We start from the raw sequence: 26,843 nt of genomic DNA, 5'->3' as shown, positions 1-26,843 counted from the left end.
GTCATATAAAAGCAACAATCCTGTTCTGCTGGAGGACCCCCGCGCTCCATCCCTCCTCAATCGGCCCTCCTCCCTCCTCACTTTTCCGCCTCCCCCCAGCGAGTAGCTCTGAGATCCCGGAGCGACACACTTTTCAACCAGTCTGGCTTCGACCACCATGCGGATCGGGTAGTAGACACAACAGACGCAGCGAACTTTGGCACACCGCTTCTTCTTTCCCGTACCGGGAGAACGAAGAAAAGAGTGGGAAAACAAGCGTTCTTGGTGAGTTATAAGTTCATTGAAATTCCATGTTTTCTGTGTTTTTGTTTTTTGCTAGCTCACTCGCTAGCCGCTGCTTAGTGCTGCAGAGTCTCCGGTTGTCGTGCACTCGCTTGCACTTGTTGCTCCCCTACGGAGATGAAAACTATTTTAGGCGTTCCTGTTATCACTTTTCCCGAGATAACGCCTTCTTTCTGAGTTTCTTTATCGTTTCCAAGTCATAAGTGCGGAGTCTGGATAGTTAAAAGTTCAAAAGTAAGAGTTCAAACGGTTCAAAAGCGTGGCGGGTACGGTGAGAAACATATGGTCCGCGGTCCTAGGGTACGGGTTTCTTTCCCGGGGCTGGAGGGAAGCTTGACCAATTATAAGGAGCTTGGAATTGTTTTCCTTTTTTCTTTATATGTTTCAGAATACCAAATAAAATGTTGGCTGTGCTAGCTGGAGATGCACAAATTTCTTATGAGGAGTGATTTGTCTTATTTTTGATTGTCTTTTTTCCACTGTAATAAAAATTTCTTAAATGTTATAATTACAATTAAAAAAAACAAAGTGTCAAAATTCACATGATGTGAATGCATCATTAAGAAACTAGCATAAGATGAGCAGAAGATTTTTCAGACTTTAACAAAAAAATTTATATCGTCCCATAAAAGACATTCTGACACCCATTGGTCATTGGGAGGTTTCTGCCCTTGACATGCATAAATTTAAGGCTGTTCGATCAACCGTAACAATAGCCCCCAATGTCAATTACTTAGAACTTAGAACATTAGAAACCAAAATATACTATTACTTGAAAAGCCGTGTAGGTTTGTGGGAGTTTCCTGGACTGTTTTGAGTGCCGCGTAGCTGTGGCTAGTCAGTCTGAGGTTCTAATTGTTTCACCTGTATGTGTTTGCAGCTGTGTGGACTATGAAGGGGAAGGGAATGGTGTGGGGGCCTGGGCGTGTATTGTTTAAGCCCACTTAATTAGGGTCCACCATTTCCCCTCAAGCCTTTCTGGCGGGAGCAATGCATCCCCCGGACTCCTCTGGACTACAATTTCAGTCAGTCCACGACGTCCCTTTCCTTGTTGCATAATTCTTCCACGCCGTTAAGTTTATTTGTCTTTGCCTGAGGCACGTCTGGCTCGGGGCGGTGATTCGGGCCTTGTTGAAATGATGGACATCATGTGTCACCCAGGCCAGTCGGAATCATCGTGGTAGGGGGTTGCATATCGCAAGCTAGCCCTCACAGGATATTGCTGCGTGCGCTTTCACCAGCAGACAAATCATTAAACAGCTGGCAGTTGAGGCAGTTCTGTTGCTTGCGCTGACTTTGCCTCGGGTTAGAGGTTGTGTTTGTGTGTTGTGAGTTCTTATTGAAAGGTTATGAAATGCCAGTAGACACGATTGGCAGATTGCTTATATTTGTTCTTTAGACACTGAGTTCCCCATTTTTATAACAGTTCGCTTTTGTTTCCAGCATACTATGAGATTGCACAACAAAAACATTTTGTAAAAACTGTCTATCGTAGTTTCTGTTCCTGTTGACCTGTGTAAGTCTTTTTCAAGGCAGATTTGTTAAATTGATTTCGGGTAAAACGTATTCATCACAGACCATCTCTTGTTTTTTGTTGTTGGTTTTTTTTACATATTCACTTGAACCTGCAGATCCGCATGAGCTAAATCAAATGACACGCAACCCTCTCTCTTGTTAGCGATAACTTTACCTTCTCTGAGAGGCTCCTTGTTTTCCACTCTTAATCAATTTGAAGTGGTCGGGAAAGGGGGATTTGGTCAGCGGACTGAAAACGATTATTGTTCGGGACATGAACTTTGTGCACGAAAGGTGTCCATCTTGTGTTATTTGAAATTTTAGATAAAAAAATACCACTGGCATTGGTACTTGGTATCGTTGAGTACTCAAAATTGAATACTTGCACTGATCTTGGTGTGAGCAAGAACATTAAATCCTAGTTTTTACCTCAAAACATGCTCCAGTGTCCATCCCAAAGCAGTTGTTTTTCTCAGGCTCGTGCTTTGGGAGTGCTATCAGAGGCTAAAGATTCCCAGGCCTCGCTGAGGACATAGCTGAGTGCAGCGCAAAGCTCCTGATGCATTGCCACTGACAGCAAACTTGGCTGTTTGTGTGTGTGTGTGTGTGTGTTTCAAAGGTTCCCAGCGTTTAGTGTTGCCGAGGGCACAGAGCTGGAAGGCAATGGCAGCGGGAAGGCAGCCCACATACAGTACATTCTGTTTGTTGTTGATGTATTTCTCCTCCTATCTTAGTCTTTTCTACCGCCTGCTTGCATGGCAACATTGACTTTTAGAGGTGGCAGATTTGAATCTTTTCCCTCGAATGGTTTCCTGATAAACTCTGATAGCATTGAAAATGGTTAGTATGCACCATATTCAAGGTCCCTGGACCTTTGCTGAACTTGTGGGCACGGCCTCCGGTATGAACAGGAGCTGTTGAGAGAAACAGAAAACATTTCAAATCCCACTTGTTCTTAATTTAGTGGGGTTGGAGGATGACATCAAAAAGACACTTTGACTTCAAAGGGTGAGACAATGAGAAATCTCAAACGTTCTGAGGCAGTTTTATTTTATTTTTGGTCTACATCTGACAACCATGCTGTCCGTCTTGACTTTGTGCTCCCTTAAACGAGCCTACCCGCTGTCTTCTGCCAAGCAAGAAACCTGTAAAAACGATGTCGGTCGTCAACTTTTCTCCCTTCGCAATTGTTTGAGGTGTTGCTGCACCCCCTACGAGGCAACACTTCACCATACTTCTATTCAACTGGCTCTATATGACAATAACTCAGAAGGAACACGGCGACAGAGCACTTCTAGCATCTTGCGCTGTAGTGCCGCCACCACCAAAATGGCCGACACGTCGACACACGTTCCCCATTGGCACCGCTAGTTCCCCAACTAAAGTGTTTAGCGATTACCCCAGAACTGCGCACTCATCTGAGCGCTCAAAGGAGCGAAGAAAACGACCCCCGTCACAATAGACACACTCCCACATGGCCCCTCCCCCCCGTCTCATACTTGCTTCCTCCTCCTCGAGGAGGCTCGATGCATTGAGGTTTTCCAGAGACGAGACCACTCCTGCACAGTAGCAGATGACGGCTGCCCCTCCCTGCCCTTTTGTACACGGTCGACAACCGAGAGCCGTGTGGGTGAGATGACAGTCATCTTTGGATGATCAAAATCGGCGTGTTTCCATTTGTCTGTCATGCACTCACAAAACCGAGAAGAAAAATCCCCCCTACCTGCAGGATCTTCCCCCGCGCCCGTCATGGTAAGACTCCTGTCACGGCATGACTGCTACAGACATCACATTTTGTGCTGTGGAGACTAGCTTGCTCGGTACGTGCTATTTTTAACCCCCACCCCCTCGCCTCACCACCATCACTGTGAAGTAAATAATTCAGTATTGTGGTGGATTGTACTTTGTAGGTATCGCTGGGACTTTTGGTTCAGTGGGAGGAAAATTCCCTCATAGGTGACTAATAGGTGATTCGATGTGGTAAGATTGGAGTATCGAGATAGTCATTTCCTTTAAAACTCACCATCATTTTGGGGGTTTTTTTTGCCATTTTTTTTTTATAACATGACATTTTCAAAAAATCTTACCAATCCCGTTGGAGTCACTGCAGATTGATTGGCCAAGATGCTAGCTGCACCACAATGAGCCATGTGAACCAGGGATGAGCAATTGACTACATTTCCTTTATGGAAGACTTCATCAGTTTGGCGATATATATTTTTCGAAGGGATGGGAAGAACTCAGAATGTTCTGAACTCCTGTTTCCAAGATAGTGTCATCTTGAACATACTATTGCTGCCATTGAAGGAATGGAGTTTAATTTCTCTTCGCTTTGCTCAGCTTTTGTTGGTCTTGAGTCATTTTAGGGCTCCAGAATGCCTGTAAATGGTTTGTCAAATTTTCATCCACTCACGCGAGTGTGAACAATAAATTTACAGATTGTTTTCTTTGTTTGTTCCGGAAGCACTTCTGCTCTACACTCGGATCAAAATGCTTTTTCCAACGGGGCAACACTGGCGGAAACTGACACTCCTAAAAACTCTTTTTGGTTTGGGTAATCTGTGTTGGATTATGTACTTACTGTCCATTTTAAAAGAATGTTGGTAAAACACGTCTAAAAAAAAAAAAAAAATCTCTTTTTTTTAGTGCCCACTCATTCAAAATTTGGTATACCAACACTTATCTGCTTACGGGGACCTAAATCCCACTTTGGCGGGTCACAGTCTGTGTTATTTCAGTGTGCTAAACCATAATAGTGTATTAATATGGGAACCCAATGTGGCCATTGTAATCCCTTAAAGACAGATGAGATGAAGAGCTACTGGCTGATTTTTTTGTGCATCACTTTAAAATTACGATAACGTCATAAAGCCGCCTTAATTTGTAACACGACTGTGAGATTCTTTGTCTTCTTCTGCATGCTGTTTTTAATGTTTAGCTGAACAACGAATGATAAGGATTTTCATAACGAGTTCTGTACCTCCATCGGTACCTCCACTTTGGTTTGAAGATGAGTAAAGAGAAAATCCGCTTGCCGTTACTTTACTTACGGTAAATACACCAAGTATTGAAAATTGGATCATCGTAGGAAGACGTTAGATGTACATGTCCTTTTTGGGGGAAATTCCAGAAACTACAAACAATTGTTACTGTTTTATGCGCTACTTTCCTGTAAAATGTTGAATTGCTATTGAACGATACTGACAACAATCTTTGTGACATTGTTACGTCATATTTTATTTAATCGGCATTCGCCCATTGATCGCAATGATACTGTTTGCTCCCTACCTCGAGGATTACTTCTCTCTGTTTAGCTAGCTGGCTCGCTACGTGAGGGGCTGCCTCAGTCTCCACGGTAACAGTATCCCACAGAACTCGTCTCTGGGAGAGCAGGCCTCATCGGGGCAATTGTGAGCCACTGAAGCGTCTGCTAAACCGTCTCACGGCCTGATTGTCATTTTGTGTGTATGACTAATGAAAGTGGAAGGAATTTCAAGCACTGTAAGGCAATTCTTGCTCTCAACTAACTTTCTTTTCTGCTTTTTTTTTTTTCTCTCTTTTGGACAGATTGGCGTTTCGAGAGTCCACAGCCCTCATCCTCCAACCGTTTTAACTGTGCAAGGGGGCAAGTGAGAAGACGTTTGAATGAACCACCACACGCTACTTGACGCCATGACCGATAAGTAAGTGGCGTGTGCTCGTCACGCCAGTGTCTGGTTGTATTTTTTTTTTATTTTATTTAGTTTTTTGGAGTGTTTCAGTGCACGAACAGAGGGTTACATGGGGTGAGGGAGTTCATTACACAAGAGGAGTAAGTTGTGATGGTTGTGTGTGTGTGCACTCCATCTCCCCCACGTGGGGTTGGAGAATTCGGGTGCGGTAAGCAAAAACAATCTGCCGTGAGTCCTCATAATAAGCGGAATAACCACCAGAAGCCGGTCAGCTGAAAGGGATCTTCGCAAACAAGGCCACTCCTGCCATGAGGCGGCGTGAAAAGCGCACAAGGCAACCCGTTTCACGGCACGGTGGACTAGTGGTTGGCACATCTGCCACAGGGTTCTGAGAATCTCATATCTCAACTTATGCTGTGTGGAGGTTCTTCCCTGCTTGGGGGAAGAACATGCAACAAAGTCCCACAAACGACTTGAAAGTTTCGGAGTAAGCGATGATGGTCTTGACAAGCTGTGCGTCTTTGATGAAAGGTAACTGAGCAACCAGAAGGGCCGAAATGGAGGGGGGGGGGTCCTTTTTTATTTGTGCTCCCGCTGCTAGTCGGTGTTGTCATACGAATACGAAGGTTCAATAGCGAAGAATGATGAATGTTACTCCAAAAGGACGTGAGGGTAAAAGTTGGAGGACGTGCCCCACCGCCTGTAGGGAATAAAGCCCCCCTGTCTTCAACATGCGACGACTTAACATCCGTACAAAAGAGACCAGATGATGCTTCTTAGTTGCTCTCCAGTTCGCACAAAACGCATGAACAAATGTCTCCTTATTTCCTTGAATCTGACATTTGCTTAGTGTGGGATCTCGGTCCACATTCCTCTTGGACACCAGCATTCCATTTGGTATTCCCAGATACTAATTGGCCTGCCTCCAGACCCCCCCTGTCCAACTTTCCAAGCAGAGTTGACCTTACTCATATTTGCTTGTTTTGAACACTTGCATTTTGTGCGGTCTTCACATATCCACTAGCGTAAGAATTTTTTTTTTTTGTTTTTTCCACACAATTTGTTAAAGGTTCAAGATACAACACAGTATTCATACAACCCAAATAAATGGAGAATTAATTTGATTAATTGTTTTCAAGGCACTTGACATAAGAGTGAAGGGTGGAGCTTGTCAATGCTCCAGGATTTAATAATTCAGCCCTGGGGCCAGTTTAGTACCGCGACTCTGCACCCATACTTACTTTTGACATTTTGTTTGATAGCCTTGCTGCAATTGGGCCTACTGAGATCAAGCTGTCCTGTCTCGTGCAAATGAGCCGCTGTTCATCACAACACTCTATTAATGGGCCATGTCCAAGTACAGCTTTTGGTCCCATGGCAAATGGGCTAGGAGAGTCAAGATGGTAAAAGCATGTAATGTATTTTTCACTTTTGTTGGCAGCACTTCATCACCAAGCTGCCAAAATACACTCGCCAGTTCGTGTGGTTTTCTCAAGCAGTCTAGCGGATCTGTACATGCGGCGCAAGCAGCGCGCACGTTGCAAGACACGAAACCAAGCACTGGAATATGTGCCACCTATCAAAAGCTATTCATCGATGCATCCAACAAAACCTACTGCAGTTCTGCTTACCATTGTCTTTGTTTCAGACAATGTAGTCCGACGGATCTCCACCCAAAGTCGCGACCAAGTTTTGCCTGGAAATGCGAGCTTTTGTGTTGGAAAAAGCCCTCAATGATTTTAATTCAGCGTCTTTTTCCTTGTGGAAAGTTGGGTGTCAAACTGGCGTGACCCCGGTCCGTCATCTGTCGTTGCGTTTCCTACTCTCTGAGTTGCTTCATTGGGACCCATTTGATAAATTAGTTTTGAGTCTGAAGAGTCCCCATTCAAGTCTTCCCCTTTAACTTCCTCCCGGTGCCCTCGGTGTCACCAAAGGGCTCACGCTCAGGCCGCGATAGACGTATGAAGGCGCGGCGTCCTCCGAATCACGCAGGAAAAAAAACCTCTGCATCAGCTGTCACCGGGTTTTGTTGGAGCTGAGCGGGCCAACAGTCTTGAGTGCTTCCTAACCACGTCCAAGGGGGGCTGTAGGCCTTTGACCCGCAGCTCATCAATCTCCCACCAGTGTCATCATCGCACTCGTCTCAATCGAAGCTGTCAGAGGAGGGCAGGAGGCAGGGACTTGTGTGGTTTGTTTGTGCTCCCTTTGCATCCGTGTTTGGTTCCTTTGTGTGGGCATCAACAATGGATTGAAATCTGGAGTGCGCACTGAAGGGCTTGCGTGGGAGCTAGCTCTCGTGAGCTAGCTGACCCTAATCTCATGTTAATGTATCTTTATATGTTGAAGTTTGACATAATATCGTTTGATTCTTGTGTACACATCATAAAAAGCTGCAACAATTGTTGTTTTCCTTTGACCTAAATTCAGTTTTCTTTGTGCGTATGCCTACCAATGTTTTGTTTGTTTTTCTTATTCTGGGCTTAATGATATATCCCTGGAAATGGAGCCAGCGCCGCACACAGAGCAGTGAAAAGGGCAATTATGTAACCCGTTGTTGGCCTGTGGGAATAAAAGCTGGTGTACTGTACTTGTGCAAAGAAAAAAGACATTCCGTTTTTTTTTCTGTGAAGCAGGCTGATGACACTCATTCTTCATAACTGTCCTGTCTGATTGCCTCTCTTCTCGCCCCCCTCCACCTAGCTTGAGGATTTTATAACTCTCCTCAGAGGAAGAGCGCCGCATCTTATAAGGAGCCACAGGTCAGAAAAGTTACTCCTCAATCCCAGTGTTGTGTTTTTTTTACTTCTTTTTGTGTGACCGAGCTGCTCGTGTGCTTGCTCCAACATGAATAATGCATGCTTGCCTGACCATTCCCCGCCGGACGACCCTTTACTCCTCCCTTGCCCCTGGAATCACCTTGGGGCTTTGCGCTCCTTTCTTGTTTTGACTCCCTTTTGCATGACCACATCTGGCCCTTTTGATGTTATTCCGCTTTTTCCTCTGGTGCTTTTTGATTGGTTGTTGTCTGACCCTCAATTCCTCTTCGAAACAAGCTGATGATTTTGCACACAGTTTGCCTGCTTTTGTGAACTTCACGTCATACTTTGCTCTGTCACCGTCAGGATTTTTGGGGGGGATTTTATTGTGTTTTTTTGTTTCGGCTTAAACTGTTGGCTTGCCAAATTCAGGAGGACACCCTCCCGGAGCTGTGTACCCGTGAGTTTTCACACACAACTCCAAAGGGAAGTAGTTGTCCATGCTGGGACTGAATTTACCACCGTGAAATTGCTGGCCACTAAAGACAGTTGAGAGAACGAAGAGGCAGGGGAATGCGTGCCAACTCGAAGCACAGCGGATGAGATGCAGGATCACGTGAAGAGATATTTTGCTCCGCTTTTAAATGACTGGTGGGAGAGTTGATTTGACGGATTCATTGCGCTACGACATGGGCGTAAATGGCCGGTGAGAGTGATTTAAATATAAGCCAATGAATCCAGTCTCCCGCTACAACTTTATTCTTATAAGTGACCCCTCTTATTTGTTGTAAAATTTTTACAACTTTTTAGAATTTTAAGAATGACACATCTTAAAGTTATGACTTTATTTGCAGTATTCCAATTTAGACTACAGTATTCTCGTAAGCTTTAGCCTTTGTTCTCATTCCCCAGCCATCTTAAAACAGTTGAGCAGGATTTTCCTCAAACATAATTGTTTATAAAACGTTTTATTTTTTTAAGTGCAGAAAATGCACAAAACAAATAATTAAATTTAATTAATTTTTATTCTTATGTGACCCCTCTTATTTTTAATTAAATTAAATTATTTTTTTTTGTCCATAAGGCAGAAAAAGTGTCGATTGTTATTTTCCAAAATAAAAACACAGGTATGCGAGCCTTTGTTGCAGTCCTCCATGCAATCCCCACAACGGAGTGCCAGCGGGGTTGTCCCCAAACCATTAACCCCCACATACTGAATCAAACACTTGTTTGATCAGTCAAGATTTAGTATTACACTTGGAGGACTGTATGAAAACAAAAATGGCCCCTGCTCCACAGCGGGTAAAATCACCTGCCCTGGACTGCTGAGAAAACAAAACGACCACAGATCTGGGACTACTAGTCACACACTTGAGACCGCAAGGCTTTACAACAGGGCTTTCACCGCTTCCCAAAATATGCTAGCGTAATGTGCCCCAGAGGCCTGGCTGCCATTATAGTGGCCTCAAGGAAAACCGTGTCGAATGAATGGCTTGTCTGTGAATGGCTGTTTGCTTGTGACGTGGTTGTATTTCCTCCTTTCATTATTTACCACAGACACACCCAGCGTAGGTGTATTTACTTGATTTGTTATAAGCACAAATCAATGTTGTTGTATCTCAGGAGCAAACTGTGAATCGATACTTGAAGGTAGTAGGTGAAGCTTTACACCCTTAGTGCAGTCTGGATCAAAGCAACAAAGGAACTCGGCGTGTTTTGCTTTTTCCTTGTTTTTGCAACACTTTATCCAATAATCAGATTGGCACAGGGAGAAGAATAACCATGGGCCAGTCAGCAGACTCAAAAAAGACCAGAAATACATTTGTCTGCTGTTTCAGGACCTGCTTTCACTTTGTTTTCATGATAAATAGCTGCTGACTTGAACTTGTATTTTCCGTGACTCACGTTATACATCCGGAGTCCATCCGTTTCTGCTATTTGAGCTAACGCTAGCATCTTTGCTAGCTTGCAAACCCGCTATGCAGATGCTAATCAAAACTCCAGCTTTTCCTTTTAAATAGTTAAATGACCACAAAGGAACCTTCTGTGCGGAAAATGGGAGGCAGCGTCGCATGGAAATTCTCGCCACACACATCACGTGCCCATATGTTCACTCTCCTCTTAAGTTTTTCAGATCCCCCTCGGCCACGTGACTAAAAGAACGGGCGTGTTTTTTTTTTTTTTTTAAAGCTCGCCATCGGCATACTAAATATACCCTTTGTAGGACCTGAACCCTCATTTGCCTTTTCTGTGGCCACTTTAAGTTGACATATTCGCTCCGCCGTGGTACCACGGCTACTCATTACATAGGAGGGCTTCCATTTTACATCCTCTGTATCGTGTTTCCTTCACACAAGCTCTTATCCTATTTAGGTCAGTCATTGATCATTAGCCACACTTTTTAGTATAACCAGGAGTAGTTTGTTTTTGGTTACCTTGTGTTCTCGTGATCATTTGTGGAAAGGCGTGGCTTGTATAAATGTTCCTCCAACGTTGAAACACAATCTGTTCTGCGATGCTGGTCAAACAAACCAAAGCAGAGTCTGGCAATCTTTTTCGGTAACGTCAAGGGTTTAGCAGGAGTTAACCACTGTCAAATAAATAAGATAAAAGCACTGTTAATCTCAAGAGAATTTACCTTCCTTTTGATCCACTGCTGGCGTGAGAAGCTAACGTCAAAAGTTGAAACTGGAAAAAAAAACCCGAAGTATTGTGTCATTTTTTTACAGTTGGTATTGATGGTTAGCCCCTTTTATCGTGGTTGAAATGAGATTTTGTCAGATGACATGCCAGTTCAAAATTTGTCTGACAGTTAAGGCATATTTTACAAGCTGTAAGGCATATACGACTGTATCTAATCACATAATCATCCAACCATCCATCTGTCATCTGGTGAGGTTTCAGTGGATAATGCATCCAGACTGCTGTGTCATCTCTCAGCGGCTGGCCAACCACCGGAGGTCACACCGGAACATTTAGATCTTGAAATTGCACTTTTCCCCCCCAAGTAATTACGACGACGAAACACACAGACCAAAAACCACACACACGTATCCACCTGTAGCCATGACGCTGGAATGGGACAGAAGTTTCAATCGTCATACGAATGAATGATTGCCAGCTGGAGTTGTAATGCTTGGTTAAGCCTAAACGCAGAGATTGTTAAAGCCTCGGCCGGACTGACAGAATCAGTTCATCATGCTGCGGGGAACCCGAAAGCTGCCGGCATTTGTTTTAAGGCTTTTTTGGCCTCTGTGGTCTACTGTCCTGCCCACGCCTTAGTTTACAGTATCGCTTCCTTTGACATATTTATAGCCAAACGTTGCATTTAATACTTTTATTGGACCCCTCCTCAGCATTGTGTTTCAAGTGATGACAGCCCTCATTTACAGTCCTTGCCGAACCTGTGGAAGCCCTACTTCTGTCACGTGATTTTAGGGAGCTAGACCGCTATAATCCGAGGAGCCCTCCTAAATATTGGGATTGTGCTGCACCGATCCCTCCCCGGGGGGTCAGATGAAGGGAGGAAAGCCATATGTGATTCACCGCTTGATCTTTTAAATCCTACTCATAAAATTTGGGGATTTGAATTTGAAAATCCAGCTGTTTCACCAAAGTACAGTACATAAAAGAATATTAACTAAGACGGGCTAAAGTGAAAATGAAAAAAAATGTCTTAAATGTATGAGTTTTACTGGCTTACCATTAAAACTACTTTAATTAATGCATTGTCAGGTACTCTACATGTAAAATGTATGAAGTTTCGGCCTCTGTCAACATGGTATGCCGCGTTTTCTTCATAATTCCAATGATGCTTACGTATTTTTATGAATAAAAAAAAAGACTATCCATCCATCCATTTTCTACCGCTTATCCGGGGCCGGGTCGCGGGGGCAACAGCTTTAGCAGGGAAGCCCAGACTTCCCTCTCCCTAGCTACTTCTTCCAACTCTCCCCGGGGGATCCCGAGGCGTTCCCAGGCCAGCTGGGTGACATAGTCTCTCCAGCGTGTCCTGGGTCTTCCTCTGGGTCTCCTCCCGGTGGGACATGACCAGAACACCTCACCGGAGAGGCGCTCAGGAGGCATCCGAATCAGATGCCCAAGCCACCTCATCTGTGTACCTAAACTGTACATGTTGGGTTCTCCAGCGTGTGCTGGGTCTTCCTCGGGGTCTCCTCCCGGTGGGACATGACCGGAACACCTCACCGGGGAGGCGCTCAGGAGGCATCCGAATCAGATGCCCAAGCCACCTCATCTGGCTCCTCTCGATGTGGAGGAGAAGCAGAAGAAAAAAAAGACTATAATCTTTTAAAATATATATATTAAAATACTAACCAATTCCAACGGGTAAGGGTGTTTTATTTTGTTTCATCGACCAGTCTGCTGGCGTGAGGAAGAATAAGAGGCAGTACTTCTCCGCGGCATTGATGTTGATGCAAGAGCCAGTGTGAGCGCTGAGAGGTTGGCAGCTCGTGAATGTCCCAATTCTGCAGCATCCCGCCTTTGCCGCGCTGCTCTCCGGATGCCCAGAGTCTTGTCTGCATTGCATTTGAAATGTGGGAAGACACCATCTTGTATTGTGGGACGTAACAACTGTTTGTTCCGGGGGGTAACTCTGTCCCATCAAGAAGAGTTTGAACCACTGGACAATCTTCCAGACATGAGTTCCCGAATGACTAAATGTTCCCCAATTACATTCGAGCCAAACCTTGACATTTTTGGGGGATCTTATCGTGGCCTACACATGTAAAGTCCTCCTGGGAAATGTACAGAATCCCAAATTGTCACGGTTCTCGTGTGCACACAGATAGGCGAATGCTCCTTACACGATTCTCTCTTCCCCAAGTGGGCATCCAGCCAACATCAGTGCTCGGTCACCAGCATGATACTGAGAACCCCGTGGCCATGAGCAGGTGTCCGCCTCCTTGTGAAGCCCAAGGAGCCGCGAAGGCAACACAAAGGGCTCAAAGAAGGCCTGCCAGCATGCTAACCATCTTGAATATCCAGGCCCGGTACGGCGGCACCTCTAAATCTGTCAGCGGCCGTAGGGTGGCTGCCAGTTTTGCTCATTCTGCTACTGTAGCCCACCAAGCCCTTCGAATGGGCTTTTAAGCTTTTGTTAAGCCTTGACCTAAATGGAGCGCATGCACAGCGCAAGCTAGGATTGGCTAAGAGTTCACCGACACCTAGAAAGTTGTGATTCGGACTCTTGCCCCCACCCCCCTTTTTTTTCCAGACGGACTATTTTACCAGATGATCGCTTCTGCAATCCGCAAACCCGCTGCTATAAGCTAAACTGTCGGCATTGAGTTTGGCAAGACTGTGACTGTGTCCTCTCCTCACTGTTCATTGTTTGCTACTCTGGACTGTTGATGTAGAGGGATGGAGGTGGGGGGTTGGCAGGCAGCGGAGTGAGTGCAGGCCATCTTCAGTAAACAATTGGTCCTTGTGCACTTGGAGCAACACCCCTTTCACCCCCCCCCTCTTGCGTAGTATGTGCCTGAAACTCCAAAGTTTTGGTTGGTGATCCCAATGCTTGAGAGGTCAAAACGGCCCTAGCCGGTTTGTTCTCATTGACTACAGAATCAATAATCAATTAACCCCCCCTCCCCCATTCACTCCATTTTCCCAACAGAAGTGATTGATTGTTTATGTACAATCCCACCATCAGCACCCTAGTTATTAAAAGTAATGACTAACCTATATTTACAATTAGCCTCAGCGGTTCTTTTGGGTCACAAGAGAACAATGGATTATTTGTCGTCGGTCGTACTCGAACCAGAACACCAATGTAACAACCATCTATTAAAAAAAAACACCCTAATATGTTTTCTTTTATCGGGATTTGGGGGCTTTTAAAGATAAATACTTACGGGATCCAATACGCCTTTTAATGGTTTTAAGACAACCAAAAATGAGACCATTTTAAGTGACAGTAGATAAAACTGTCACTTTTTGCTTCTATGTTTTTGTATAAAAACAGCATTTTGGAGCCTGAAAATGCAAATATTTGTAATTATGTCCTAAAGTAAAAAAAGTTACTATTACAACATTTTTTTTCAACACATTTTAAAATCCTGGGAAGAGATCCCCAAATATACTTTTTTGATAACAATAGGCCCGGCTTGCATATTGCACTCATTTCTGAAGTCATTTTTGCTGGGGATCATGTTCACATCTCTACAACGAAATTTTGTCACTACTAAACACGTTTAAACCAGGTAATAGCTAGAACCTATGCATCCTCTTCTCACGAGACACCCAATGGCATGTTATCTCTACGTCTGTGTTGCCGACTTACCCGTATCTTTTGAGGGTGTTGTGGAAAAACGAGAATAACCCGCTTTCGTCCGGATCACTTTACCCTCTCTTTGTGCGTAAGTGTGTGACCTTCCTTTTGTGTGTTTGTCACAATATTATTTGTTGATATGACGTCACGTGGACACTAGGGGGCCACCAAAAGTGTGAAAACAATCAACGCTGCTAGCATGTCGCTTCAGGAAAGAAAAAAAAGGGGGGGCGGGGAACTGAAGTTATGCAGCTTTCCCGTCACATGATTGGATAAAGAAAGTGGAAGCGCTTTGAATTAAATTATAGTTATTTGATCACTTTGAGCAATAATGTCATTCCAACTTTAGTTAATCTGGCTTCAGTCCATGTCAGACTGTCGTAAAACTTGACCCGCAGACTTGGACATGCAGCCGGGATTGAGAACAGATTTAGGGATTTGGTTTAATATTTCTGCTTAATCTTCCCCACACATCCCGAGAATTTCAGTTGGCCGCCCCGAGGTCAGGTCTTAAATATTGACCATTACATCGCGTTAAACATGGACTAAAATTTCGGAAATGTCTCTCTATACCTGTCACGTTCACATTGCATACGGTAGTTTGAATTAAAACGATTTTCATAAAATCCCGACTATTCTCATAACATTGACTTTTCCTCATAGTAATGCCGCAATATAAAAAAAACCCCCAAAAAGTTACTTTAGATGTCAACATGGACCCCAAATTGTGCCTGTTTCTTTTTCGGCATCCATATATAGTTTTATTTGGATAATGCTAACATTTTGGATGCTTGTAACAGCACTTGAAATTACAAAAGTGGTATCTCAGCGTGATGCAGCGTGCACTGTCCTGAATTTGACATGCATGTGCATGTGACAAGCAACACTAAGTGACTCGGGATTGAGTCAGTCATGTCACATTTCAGTATGAGGGAAGTGGATTTGTCTCTTCTTCCCATTTTTGGTCAACGCACCGTGAGAAGATAAGCCTGTGGGGAGCTCTTCTTCCTTCTTATTCGTGTCATCCAAATTGTGAAATGCATTTTGAATTGTGACCGCATTTTGTCGCACTCTCGCAGAGGAAATTTCACTGTTCCGAAGTTGTCGGAGTCCAACATGGGGTATGGCATGCTAAGCGTGTTCCTGGGACTGCTCCTGGAGGTGTCCACCCACGGACCCCATGCTGTACCCCGAACCTCCTGGAGACACCAAGGTGACTTGAAACGCACACAAACCTTTTATCTTTGTAGGTCCTCAGTCCATCCCAAACCTCGTGACTAGCTGTGATTCATGGTACACGCTTGCTTTCTATTCTAACCAGCAGATTTTGTGAGGATGCCGTCACCATCGGTAGCCTAAAAAAATTCTCCAGACCGTGTAATTGTGCATATGCGTCCGACTTGAGTCTTTTTGTTTTTTTTTTTTCCCATGAGCAAGCACAGACCGGTTGTGCTTCGTCAGCCACAATGCCTAGAAAAGACACAATGGGAAGCCACTTGAAGTGTGAAGCAGATGCAGACTGAGCATACGAACCCTTCTTAGTGTCTGCCCCACATCATGTTTTAATTGACGGTTCCACATGTAATTCTCTGTAAATGACTGTTTATCTTGTCAGAATCCAATGTTGGCAGTGAGAGCACAACGACGGCCTGTCATTGACTAAAGAAAATCCATCCGTGATCTTTTCTTATTGTGATGTATTGCTCAGAAGCGTGTCGGACAGCCTTTTTTTTTGTGTTTCCTGCTCAGGGAAAAGCTATTTTTATTCCGTCTGTGCATTGTGTTAGATGTGTCTCGAGCGAAAATGGCCTTGACCCCTGACAAGCGAGGGGAGAATAAAAACAATGCCGTGCAATAAACCTTTGACCTTTAAGGATTAATCTTTCCCAAAAGAAGTCATCTAAACTGCGGCAATTGTAGGAGTCAACTGTACAGGCAATGTTTGAAATTGGGACATTTCGATAACTCACCATGAAACCAGCAAAGTAATAATAATTAACGTGAAGTGAATTTATCCATTCTAGGGTCAAAGCACCCCTTTCTGGAGGTAAAATATAAAAAGCCAAAGGAAAAGCAAAATGCAATCAATTTTGTGGTTCTGTGCTCAGAGTTGGAGCTGATGGAATTCTCCGAGCCGGGCATCTCCAACTACTCCACTCTGCTGCTTAGCGACGAACGGGACGCACTCTACGTGGGCGCCCGAGAGGCCATCTTTGAGCTGAGCAAGAAGAATGTGACTGTCCGAAACCACAAGGTATGAAGGAAACTTGTCATCATTAGTGCGGCTGCGTGCATGAACAGGGCAAAATCATGGTGTGTTAAGTTTTAATAAAATCAATTTAATTTTACATTTATTTATATATTAAATTATATATTTATTTTATATATATATATATATATATATATATATATATATATATATATATATAATTTATTTATTTAAAAAATTTAAAAAAAATGTAAATTTCCCCAGTGTGGGACGAATAAAGGATATCTTACTTACAAATAAAAGGCATAAATTGGGGCTAAGATGAGTTTTTCCAAAGATCATTTTTATAATAATCTTGTGTCAGGCCTCCCAGTCAGTTTTAACATACACTATATGATATATATTTTTTTAAAATTGCATACTCGCGCTTTAATTTGGACTGCTTTGTTCAAGGTTCTGTGGCAAGTTGGCGAGACCCCCATAGCCATGTGCACTCTCAAAGGAAAATCAAAGGAGGTGAGAGAGCGAGAATTCTGGTTGGTTTGCCTTGAATCGCGACGGCTTCGTGCACACAGCTGATGTTGTTTTTTTCTTTATCCTAATCTACGGTAATTCAACCTCATAAAGCCATTTTCCTTCTTTTCAATATTTTTAACGTTTTACTGTGATTACGTTCACTTGATTTCAATGGTTAAAACTAGTTTGACATCCAAGTAAATTGAATCACGAGCTTGGTCAAGGGTGAATTTGAATCCACTCTTCTCTGTTGGCATCCAGACCGACTGCCTGAACTACATCCGGGTGCTGCAGGTAGCTGACGACCAGCGGCTCTACGTGTGCGGGACGCATGCCTTTCAACCGCAGTGTGATTATTTGGTAAATTTCCCCTCACGTTTGGTTACAGCGGTAGACATGACGCCCCCCAAAAATTGCCTTTTGGTGCATCTTGAAATTGTTTTTTTGCAGACTTTGGCTGACTTTTCGTTAGAGGGTCGAGCAGAAGACGGCAGGGGCAAGTGCTCATTTGATCCCTCGCAAAGCTTCACCACCGTCATGGTTGGTGAGTTACGGACCCCTTTAAAGAACCTTTTGAAATTGCTAACCATCACACTGAAAATAAAATGCTTTTTTTTCTCCACTTTTTTTGTCCATCAGATGGAGAACTGTATTCTGGGACCGCTTACAACTTCTTAGGTAGTGAGCCCATTATTTCTAGATACTCTCCATCACCGTACCTGCTGAGAACTGAGTATTCCACATCATGGCTCAACGGTGAGTGCCCTGATAACAGTGGAACCTCAAATGATGATCAGTTGTCTTGACATCTCTCTTTAAAGTCCTCAATGTAATGAAAGTGGCCTTAAAGTTGAATTATTTATACTCGACGTGACGCAATTCGTTTCATCGGCGAAAATAGATTGTATTCACCATTAAATCGAGTTTAAAATATAACTTGGAAATTAAGGTGCCAATTCTGTATTTTAAACAATTGATGTTCCTTTTGACTCCTGCTGAACTGAGGTTTCGTGCTTGTGTGACGTTCACATTTTGGTTGCCCGGGTCAATAAATGTCCGGATTTCAAATATTTGAGACATTCCTATGAGAACACTACCCTTCATATTTTCTGCAGAGCCCAGTTTTGTTTTTGCCGACGTGATCAGGGAAGGGGAGAACCCTACGGACGGCGAGGATGACAAAATCTACTACTTCTTCACCGAGGTGTCCGTGGAGTACGAGTTCTTCGGAAATCTGCTCATTCCGAGGGTGGCTCGTGTTTGTAAGGTGGGTACATCATTCATCATCGCTTTCCTAGCGCTATCTTTTCCCCGAACTCTCATCTCAATCGGGCATCCTCAACACAGGGCGACCAGGGAGGACAGAGGACCTTGCAGAAGAAGTGGACGTCCTTCCTGAAAGCCAAGCTGGTGTGCTCCATGCCCGAACTCAACTTTGTCTTTAACGTGGTCCACGACGTCTTCATCCTGAAGGCCGCCAACTTGAGGGACACGGTCATCTACGGGGTCTTCACTTCTCAGTGGTCAGTCATATTTGTTCACATCTCCGTTGCCGAAAATCCATTTTTTTTTTGTCGTGCCTCGGTCACCTGAGGTGGAGGCTAGCGACCCAAAGTACCCACAGAAAACCCAACTTGAGGGACACGGTCATCTACGGGGTCTTCACTTCTCAGTGGTCAGTCATACTCGTTCACATCTCCGTTGCCGAAAATCAATTTTTTTGTCGTGCCTCGGTCACCTGAGGTGGAGGCTAGCAACCCAAAGTACCCACAGAAAACCCAACTTGAGGGACACGGTCATCTACGGGGTCTTCACTTCTCAGTGGTCAGTCATACTCGTTCACATCTCCGTTGCCGAAAATCCATTTTTTTGTCGTGCCTCGGTCACCTGAGGTGGAGGCTAGCAACCCAAAGTACCCACAGAAAACCCAACTTGAGGGACACGGTCATCTACGGGGTCTTCACTTCTCAGTGGTCAGTCATACTCGTTCACATCTCCGTTGCCGAAAATCCATTTTTTTTGTCGTGCCTCGGTCACCTGAGGTGGAAGGCTAGCAACCCAAAGTACCCACAGAAAACCCAACTTGAGGGACACGGTCATCTACGGGGTCTTCACTTCTCAGTGGTCAGTCATACTTGTTCACATCTCCGTTGCCGAAAATCCTTTTTTTTTTGTCGTGCCTCGGTCACCTGAGGTGGAGGCTAGCGACCCAATGTACCCACAGAAAACCCAACTTGAGGGACATGGTCATCTACGGGGTCTTCACTCCTCAGTGGTCAGTCATACTCGTTCACATCTCCGTTGCCGAAAATCCATTTTTTTGTCGTGCCTCGGTCACCTGAGGTGGAGGCTAGCAACCCAAAGTACCCACAGAAAACCCACACGGGCGCGGCGAGAACATACAAACCATGAAGCTTCCCGATTGAGAGACAGGCACGCTAACCACTAGCTCGCTGTGCCGCGGGAAATAATGTAAAGTGAATGCGTTGATCATAAAACCTGAAAGAACCATAGAGGCAAAGCTTTAAGAAGTTTCCCAAGTCCAAGTGTGTTAACACTAAATAAAGAAATGTTACAGTGTATTTTGTGTCAATGTCTCTTTAATCATGGCCTCCCTCTCGTCTCCAAAGGGGAAACGTTGGTCTCTCGGCAGTATGTGCCTACAACATGTCCGCCGTGGATGAGGTCTTCTCCAAGGGCAAGTACATGCAGAAGGCCACCGTGGAGCAGTCCCACACCAAGTGGGTTCGCTACAATGGCGTTACTCCTTCACCACGCCCTGGAGCAGTAAGTTCATATCCTGTACATCAGCTGATTCTGTGCTTCTTCTTGTGGAAGCGCAGCCCTGTGCATCTGTGTTTCCCCCGCGATATTAATAACGGCTCCGCGTGCTCCGGCAGTGTATCGACAGCCACATGAGGCAGCAGAACATTACGAGCTCGCTGCACCTCCCCGACAAGACCCTGCAGTTCGTCAAAGACCACCCCCTGCTGGAGGACCCCGTCCTGCCCATTGGCAACAGGCCTCGCCTCATCGCCAAGGACGTCAACTACACGCAGGTCGTCGTGGAGCGCGTCCGCACCCTCGACGGGAGCATCTTTGATGTCATTTTTACCGGAACGGGTAATGAAACGTGAAAATCGGTTCACTCGATGGCAAACGCGTTTCTTGTCGTATTCATCCATCCATGCCGCCACTGAGAGAACATGGCAGAATGTGAGGCAAACGTATTGTTCCACCACTTTAGATAAGGGGGTCCTACACAAGTCAGTGGTCCTCGGAGAAGAGGTCCACATGGTTGAGGAAATCCAGCTTCTGAAGAACTCGGAGCCCATCAAAAACTTGGTGCTGTCTTCCGAGGTCAGTATTGTATATGAATCACTTCCACCAAGGAACAGATTTTCTCTCCATCTGCATTTAAGTATAAAAATCCTCTGCCCCTCCTCGCAGACGCAATCCCTATACGCCGGTTCTGACTCTGGGGTTGTTCAGTCTCCCACGGCGTTCTGCCTCAGCTATCGGTCCTGTGATGACTGCATACTGGCCCGAGATCCATATTGTGCCTGGGAACCTCACACCGCCCGATGCGTCAAAATCTCCGACACGCCCAGTCAGCAGCTCAGGTGATGCAGCCATGACATCGTCTTTGACGACAGCTCACTGCTCGCTTTCTGATTGTCATGACAACATTTGTGGTTATTGTTTTGAAAGAAAAAAACATGTTTTTTTCCCTCCAGGGGGCTAATTCAGAGCCTCAGTGGTGATGCAGACAAGTGTCCTAAAGGTAAGGTGCCATAAAAAATGAATTATGCATTATTTGGGATTATGTAGAAGTGATTTTTGATTGATAATATCTCATATTTGATCAGGAGAAGGTAGCATTGCGACAGTAACATTCAATTTTTGACCCAAAAAATAGTCTGAGTTCAAAAACTAATAACGCTTCCAATTTTTCTATGAAGAGTACTACAATTGAGCGGAAAATGCTCGGATAATAGTTGTAATATTAACAACAAATGCTAGATAAATTACAGAAATTATTATATTTATAAATACCATAAATATATATATAAATACTATTTTTTTTATACGTTTGATGTTTCATTTTCTCCTCCAGACCTTCGGTTTTGTGACTCCGGCGTGGTAAATTGATCTTGCTTTCCGTTTTGTAGCTCCCATTGTGCCCCTGAAGGACTACCGGCGTGTTTCGGTCAAGCCCGGCAGCTCCGCCGAGCTGCCGTGCCTGGTGCGCTCCAACATGGCGCAGGTGACGTGGCGATCCAACGGCTCGCTCCTCACCGAGGCCTCACCCTTCCACTTCATTCGAGAGAACGGCCTGCTCATCTACAGCGCGGCTTCCGTGGACCAGGGCCTATACGAGTGCTGGTCTGTGGAGTTCGTCGCCGGCGTCGGGAAGAACTTCACACGCCTCCTGGCCGGATACGTCTTGACTCTGGAGGTCCCGCAGAGCGCAAGCACCCACCAGAGCCAGGAGATCACGCGCGGCGTGGAAGGTAAAGTTGAGGCTGACAGAGTGCTAACATCAGCCTTCGCCCCGCCCAGTTTCACCCCCGCCGTGCTGCTCACATCACCGTCCCGCTCATCACTAACCCCAACCGGCGGCACCGATCAGCCGCCCGAGCAGCAGGTTCCCCCGAAGAGCGACGCCCCAGAGGCGGAGTACTTGCAGCGCGGCAACGGCACGGCCCTCCTCTTTCTCTTCTTGCTCTTCTTCCTGCTCTTCCTGGCTGCAGTGGCCTATAACTGCTATATGCAGTACCTCCCGGCTCCGTGCCTGCGCCTGCGGGCCGCCCTATTGGGCACGCACAAGAAAAGCGACGGCGCCCGGCCTGAGTATAGCGCCTGCGAAGCGGGCCTCATGGAGACGCCGGTCGTGTCAGACAAAATCGCCACCAAGGAGCGGCCAGCGCAAAACGGCAGTCAGAACCTGCGTGCGCTGCGCGATACGGGCTACGAAACGGAGCCCGAGTGCAGCAACGGGCGCGTGCCCTCACACAATTTTGCCGACGAAAGCCCGACCCCGCAGAAACCCTTTGACGTGGACTGCGAATCCCAGTCCATCCAGTTTGCCGATGCCGATGAGCCTTATTGCTAGAAACAAAATGGAAGCTTGGCACTCTGGCCACACACTTGTCATCTTTTTGCTTTTTATGTTCAGGAAGATGCTGCGCCCTCCCTAAGTTGCAAAGGGGCAGAACATTTCCAGATAGTTTCTTTTAAACTAGGGATATTTTTTTATTTTCAATATTCCACATTTCAAGCATTCCATGTGAATCAAGGGAATTTATGGGAATTAACAGGAATTTGAGGGTCATTTAAGAGGAAGGTATCATGTACAAGCAGAAATTGGCACGTCGGATCGCAACTTGAAACATATTTTATATTGATTCAATACGGAGGCTGCTTTCATGGAGATCACAGAAATCTGACAATTTAATGTTGAGAGGCTGAAAGTCTGAGAATTTTGATCATTTAAAATGAAACAGGATCTCTAAATGATTGATCGATTATCTGAATTATTATTGATAATTAGAGAATCAATTTTGTTGTGTAAACTATCTTCAAGAGCTAACCTTCACTTTTGCAAATTCCTGGTTTATTCCCATTCAATCCCATGACATATTTCAATGTTTGAAAATCCACATTTTCAATCCGCTGTACACACCGAATTTTTACAACTAATTTTGAAAAGGAGAGAGACTCAACACTGAAGTGAAAAAAATGATCATTCATGTTCTTATTGCTCATATGCCAGCACAGCTCACTCAACACACACACAAGATCTCCTCCAAGTCACCTCAAACGAACCCAATAACGTCTGTAGTACCAAGACTGACCTGTGAGTGGCAGCACAGTGCCACTGCGCATCCCCCATTGCCAAAATGTACCAAGAAGAATTGTGGGAGAAGGAAAAAGAAGGCAGAATGTTCTCCTTTCTGGTAACAACACTGCCGTTGTCAACTTTCGTTTCTATTGCGGCGAACGAGTTCAAACCTTCAACACAACCAGCTGCACTGTTTGCGTCCGCCAACAGCTAATTGGCTATTCTTCTGTTTGAGGTCACAGTCAGTGTCTTAATGATTTGTGATTGTAAATATTGAACAGGTTTAACATTTACAAGTGTCTGGGAGGAAAGATCACTTTTAACACACCTCACCACGTTAATCACCCAGGGTAATCTTTTAAAGACATAAAATAACCGAGCCGACCGATCACATGAGTTGAAAAATATCGTCTGTGTGTATTCCGTCTTAGCTTAGGTCCAGCAAGAAAAGCTAATTCTCTAATTCCAAATTGGAAACATTGTTTACCAAATTGGTAAGTTATGTGAATGTTTTCCAAATTGGACTCAGTTTTCTTTGTATAGGCTGAGTAAGTCATCATTTTTGTTTTGTTTTGTGGTTTTGTCTGCGTCATGGGCCGATGGACTTCGACAAATCTCAGGGAAAGTTTTGCTCAGCATGTCGTAGCCCAGCTTTATTCTTGGGGGGGGGGGGGTGTGGGGGGGACGATGGTTGATCGAATGGAAATCTATTGGATGAATCAAACCACTCTTGTTTAAAAAAGAAACTAAGGCCACGATTTTCCGGAACAAGGCGTTTAAGGTGAATTTATACATTCATTTTATTTATTGCTGTTTTTCCAGCATCCATCTTGTCTCTTGAAGATCTCTTCTGTCCCCTGTTCCTCAATGTAACTTTTTTTCTTTCCTTTTGCCACCACCACCACTTCCTTCCTTCACAGCCTCTTCATCTGTCTTGCCTTCCTCTACTTTCACTTTCTCCTCTTCCTCCACGAAGCCTCGTGTGGAGGCTGGTGAGGTGCAAGTAAGGCTGTTGCCTCCCCTGCTGAAGGACCAGGCATGGGGGCTTCACGCCCACGAGGCCTTCCTGCTCTTCTGTCTGGCCCTGGGTGAGTGATGTAACCCTGCCCTCCCCTCCAGCTTAAAAATAAAAAATAAAATTAACCCTTCTCATCTGTGTCTGGACTTCCCCTGCATGGCCTGACTAACATTGTGGCCTGTCCTCTGAGCTCTCAAACCTTTGAATGTGGCAGCACTGTTAGAAGGTGACATTCCGACTGAATGTCTGTGAATGCCTGCAGAGGTGCTTTTTTTTAATTCTATGGTACGCACACTGTGTTGCATTCCACTATGCCAACTGGGCCGTTTTTGTGCCTGCAAACCTGTCAAGATGTTTGTGTGTATATATGAGAAAAAGATGTGTAAATAAATGGAGGATGTCATTAGGTCAGTAGGTAGGAAGACAAAATAAAAGGTGTAAAATGTGACTAACGCTGGCTCGTTTGCTTTTTTTGTTAATTTGCTGGTTTGGTGAGAATAACACATTACTGAGGAGAGCGAGGCCTTGTGGTGTGCCACAGGGATTACGACTTAGCCCAGTGTTATACACAAGCCTTTCATGGGAATGATGTCAGTTACCTAAGTTATTTGGAAAATACAGCGCGACCTCTGAAGTCCAACGGCGCACACCTATTTCAATAACACTCACACTTTCATATGAATAAATCTCTCTTTTTCTATACCTTTCTATTATTTGATGAACATTCACACTTGTGATGGCAAAGTGTGAATGTTTTGAGAATCACTTCCATGAGAACAATATAAGAAATGTGCTTGTAAAATTGAGTCAGTTTTGATTGTTTTGTTTAACATTTGTATTTTACAGAAGAATGGTATTCAAGGATCAAAGAAAGCTAATTGAACATTCTTGGAATTGAAATATACTAAGTAACTCAAGTTGGCCAAATATCTCTTACAAGCTTTAGAGAAAATACAACAATCAGAAGCACTAATTTGATTTTCTATTTATGATTAATGTTATTTTTGTAATTTGAACTCTGAACAGTCAGCAATCCGAAAATCCCAAATGAGCGGGGCAACGGTGTATTGAAAATGTAACCAGTAGTTGTTGGGTCAGCGTGAAAAGTCCCCTTGTGTCCCTCAGGTCCTAGCGACATCTATATTGAATGGCTCATAAACGGGCGCAGTGCGGACACAACCGTAACGGAGTACCGTCTCCCGCTGGCCGGGAACATGGTACTAGTGAGCAGCCGGCTTCGGGCGGGGCCGTTGCTCCGGGACGCCCGTTACGGCTGCGTGGCCAAGGCTGGCGCGGGGAGCGACGCGTCGCAGGTTGACCTCCACCTCGCCGTCGGAGGTATCTTTTGTACGACGGCGGTGTCCGATCCATTTGAGCCACGGTTGGTGTGATGAGATTATTGGTTGTTCGACAGATGAGGAGAGCGCTCCGTCTAGGGATTTGAACCAATGGAGGAGTGCGCTCAGGGAGCATGAGCAGCTTCTAAAAAGATGGGAGAAGTCAAGGGTATGTGCAAGCGACTTTTTGTAACCTGCTACTTCCTGCTATCATCTTCTGTATTAACTCCATTTCCCTTATGATTTTTCTAAAATGTATTTACGGTTCATTTATCTTTATTTTAGCACATGCCTAATCTATAAAACCAAATATTTAGGTTTAATAAATCTGATAATATTTAATACTATTATTAATAGCCCTTAGTGTCCTCTTGGATGCAGTAAAATCTTGGATGCAGTATGTGCACGCTAACGTTAAATGCATCATAGTTTTTGCATTTTGCCACGAGCCTGACAGTTTAGTGGAAAATCAGCACTCCTCAGCATGCAAAACCACGGGGAGGATGTCGGAAAGGATGCACTGTGGGAATTTACTGACATGCGTTTTTTGTTTTGATCGCTTATTCAACCTCTTCTTTGTCCACGCCACAGGAAAGTTGTGATGGCCACTGAATGCTGCCGAATTCCCATGCATCACTATCACGATTGGAGACAGAGGAACCTGTGTCTCTATTTCTTTCCGTTTTTGGTGGACTAGAAAGTCTGAAGGTCCTATTTAAACGCGTCTTTTTGCGGGGCGCGAGGCAAACACATCACGAGACTTGGGATGAACCCACGGGACTACAAAAATTGAGGACTTGGAAGCTCTATGGAGCTTGCTTGGTGTGATATCTGTATGCAAATGCTGCATTAAAAAGGTTAGTTTACAGCAGCGTTCAAACGTGTCAGTTCTTACTCGCTTCTTTTTGTGTAATTTCTCCAACGTAACCATGTGCCTACAAAGCAAGAATAAAGGAATACGTGAATTTGTGCTTGTGCTGTACATGTATCCTTTCTATGCGTTCTCTAGAAATGCTATTCCGGCACCCTCTTGTGTCCGGATAGAGAACAAAAATTACATCATCATATTTTTTGTTTAGAATTGTGTTATTTAATCAAAAATACACACCTTTTTCATTTTGTACACGTACAGGATTTTGCTTCTTGACATTTTTCCTTTTCTTGTCCCGTCCGCGCCTTCCCTTTCGTTTTTTATTAATTCATACTCATCTCCTGACTCAATCACTTACTTTCTGCCTTGCTTCCCTCCACCTCTTTTATTACCACATGCATCCATCGTTTCTTATGTAGGTTTTGATCTTAACTTCCACACAGAAGTGTGGAGTACCTGAATTCAAACCTCCAACCTCCGAGTTTTGAAGTAATTTCCTCACTACTTGGACACTGTGGTGCCACTGTTGCTTTC

General features: G+C 44.6%; 1 protein-coding gene across 7 annotated transcripts; it reads left to right on the top strand.

The window, feature by feature from the left end:
* Positions 1–102: 102 nt before the first annotated feature.
* On the top strand, positions 103–26,510 carry sema4d (sema domain, immunoglobulin domain (Ig), transmembrane domain (TM) and short cytoplasmic domain, (semaphorin) 4D). 7 transcript variants are annotated; one of them, XM_052050397.1, is made up of 20 exons: positions 103–264; positions 5,365–5,480; positions 15,593–15,726; positions 16,622–16,767; positions 17,176–17,238; positions 17,500–17,598; positions 17,689–17,782; positions 17,878–17,994; positions 18,354–18,505; positions 18,586–18,761; positions 19,869–20,025; positions 20,139–20,361; positions 20,486–20,598; positions 20,689–20,861; positions 20,976–21,022; positions 21,411–21,752; positions 24,004–24,171; positions 25,227–25,439; positions 25,516–25,607; positions 26,030–26,510. In XM_052050397.1, exons 2-20 carry the CDS (start codon positions 5,443–5,445, stop codon positions 26,048–26,050), a joined length of 2,568 nt encoding a protein of 855 aa, XP_051906357.1. In that variant the 5' UTR covers positions 103–264; positions 5,365–5,442; the 3' UTR covers positions 26,051–26,510. The 7 variants fall into 7 exon arrangements, with proteins under 7 accessions (XP_051906357.1, XP_051906358.1, XP_051906353.1 ...); XM_052050398.1 differs by lacking the exons at positions 25,227–25,439; positions 25,516–25,607; XM_052050393.1 differs by lacking the exons at positions 24,004–24,171; positions 25,227–25,439; positions 25,516–25,607; positions 26,030–26,510 and adding an exon at positions 8,169–8,227 and having other exon boundaries at positions 21,411–23,829.
* Positions 26,511–26,843: the final 333 nt, after the last annotated feature.

Source organism: Hippocampus zosterae, chromosome 18 (assembly GCF_025434085.1).
Source record: "Hippocampus zosterae strain Florida chromosome 18, ASM2543408v3, whole genome shotgun sequence".
NCBI classification, from domain to species: Eukaryota; Metazoa; Chordata; class Actinopteri; order Syngnathiformes; family Syngnathidae; genus Hippocampus; species Hippocampus zosterae.
Note: the sequence above shows the minus strand (reverse complement) of the source record. Positions and strands in the feature narration are given on the sequence as shown.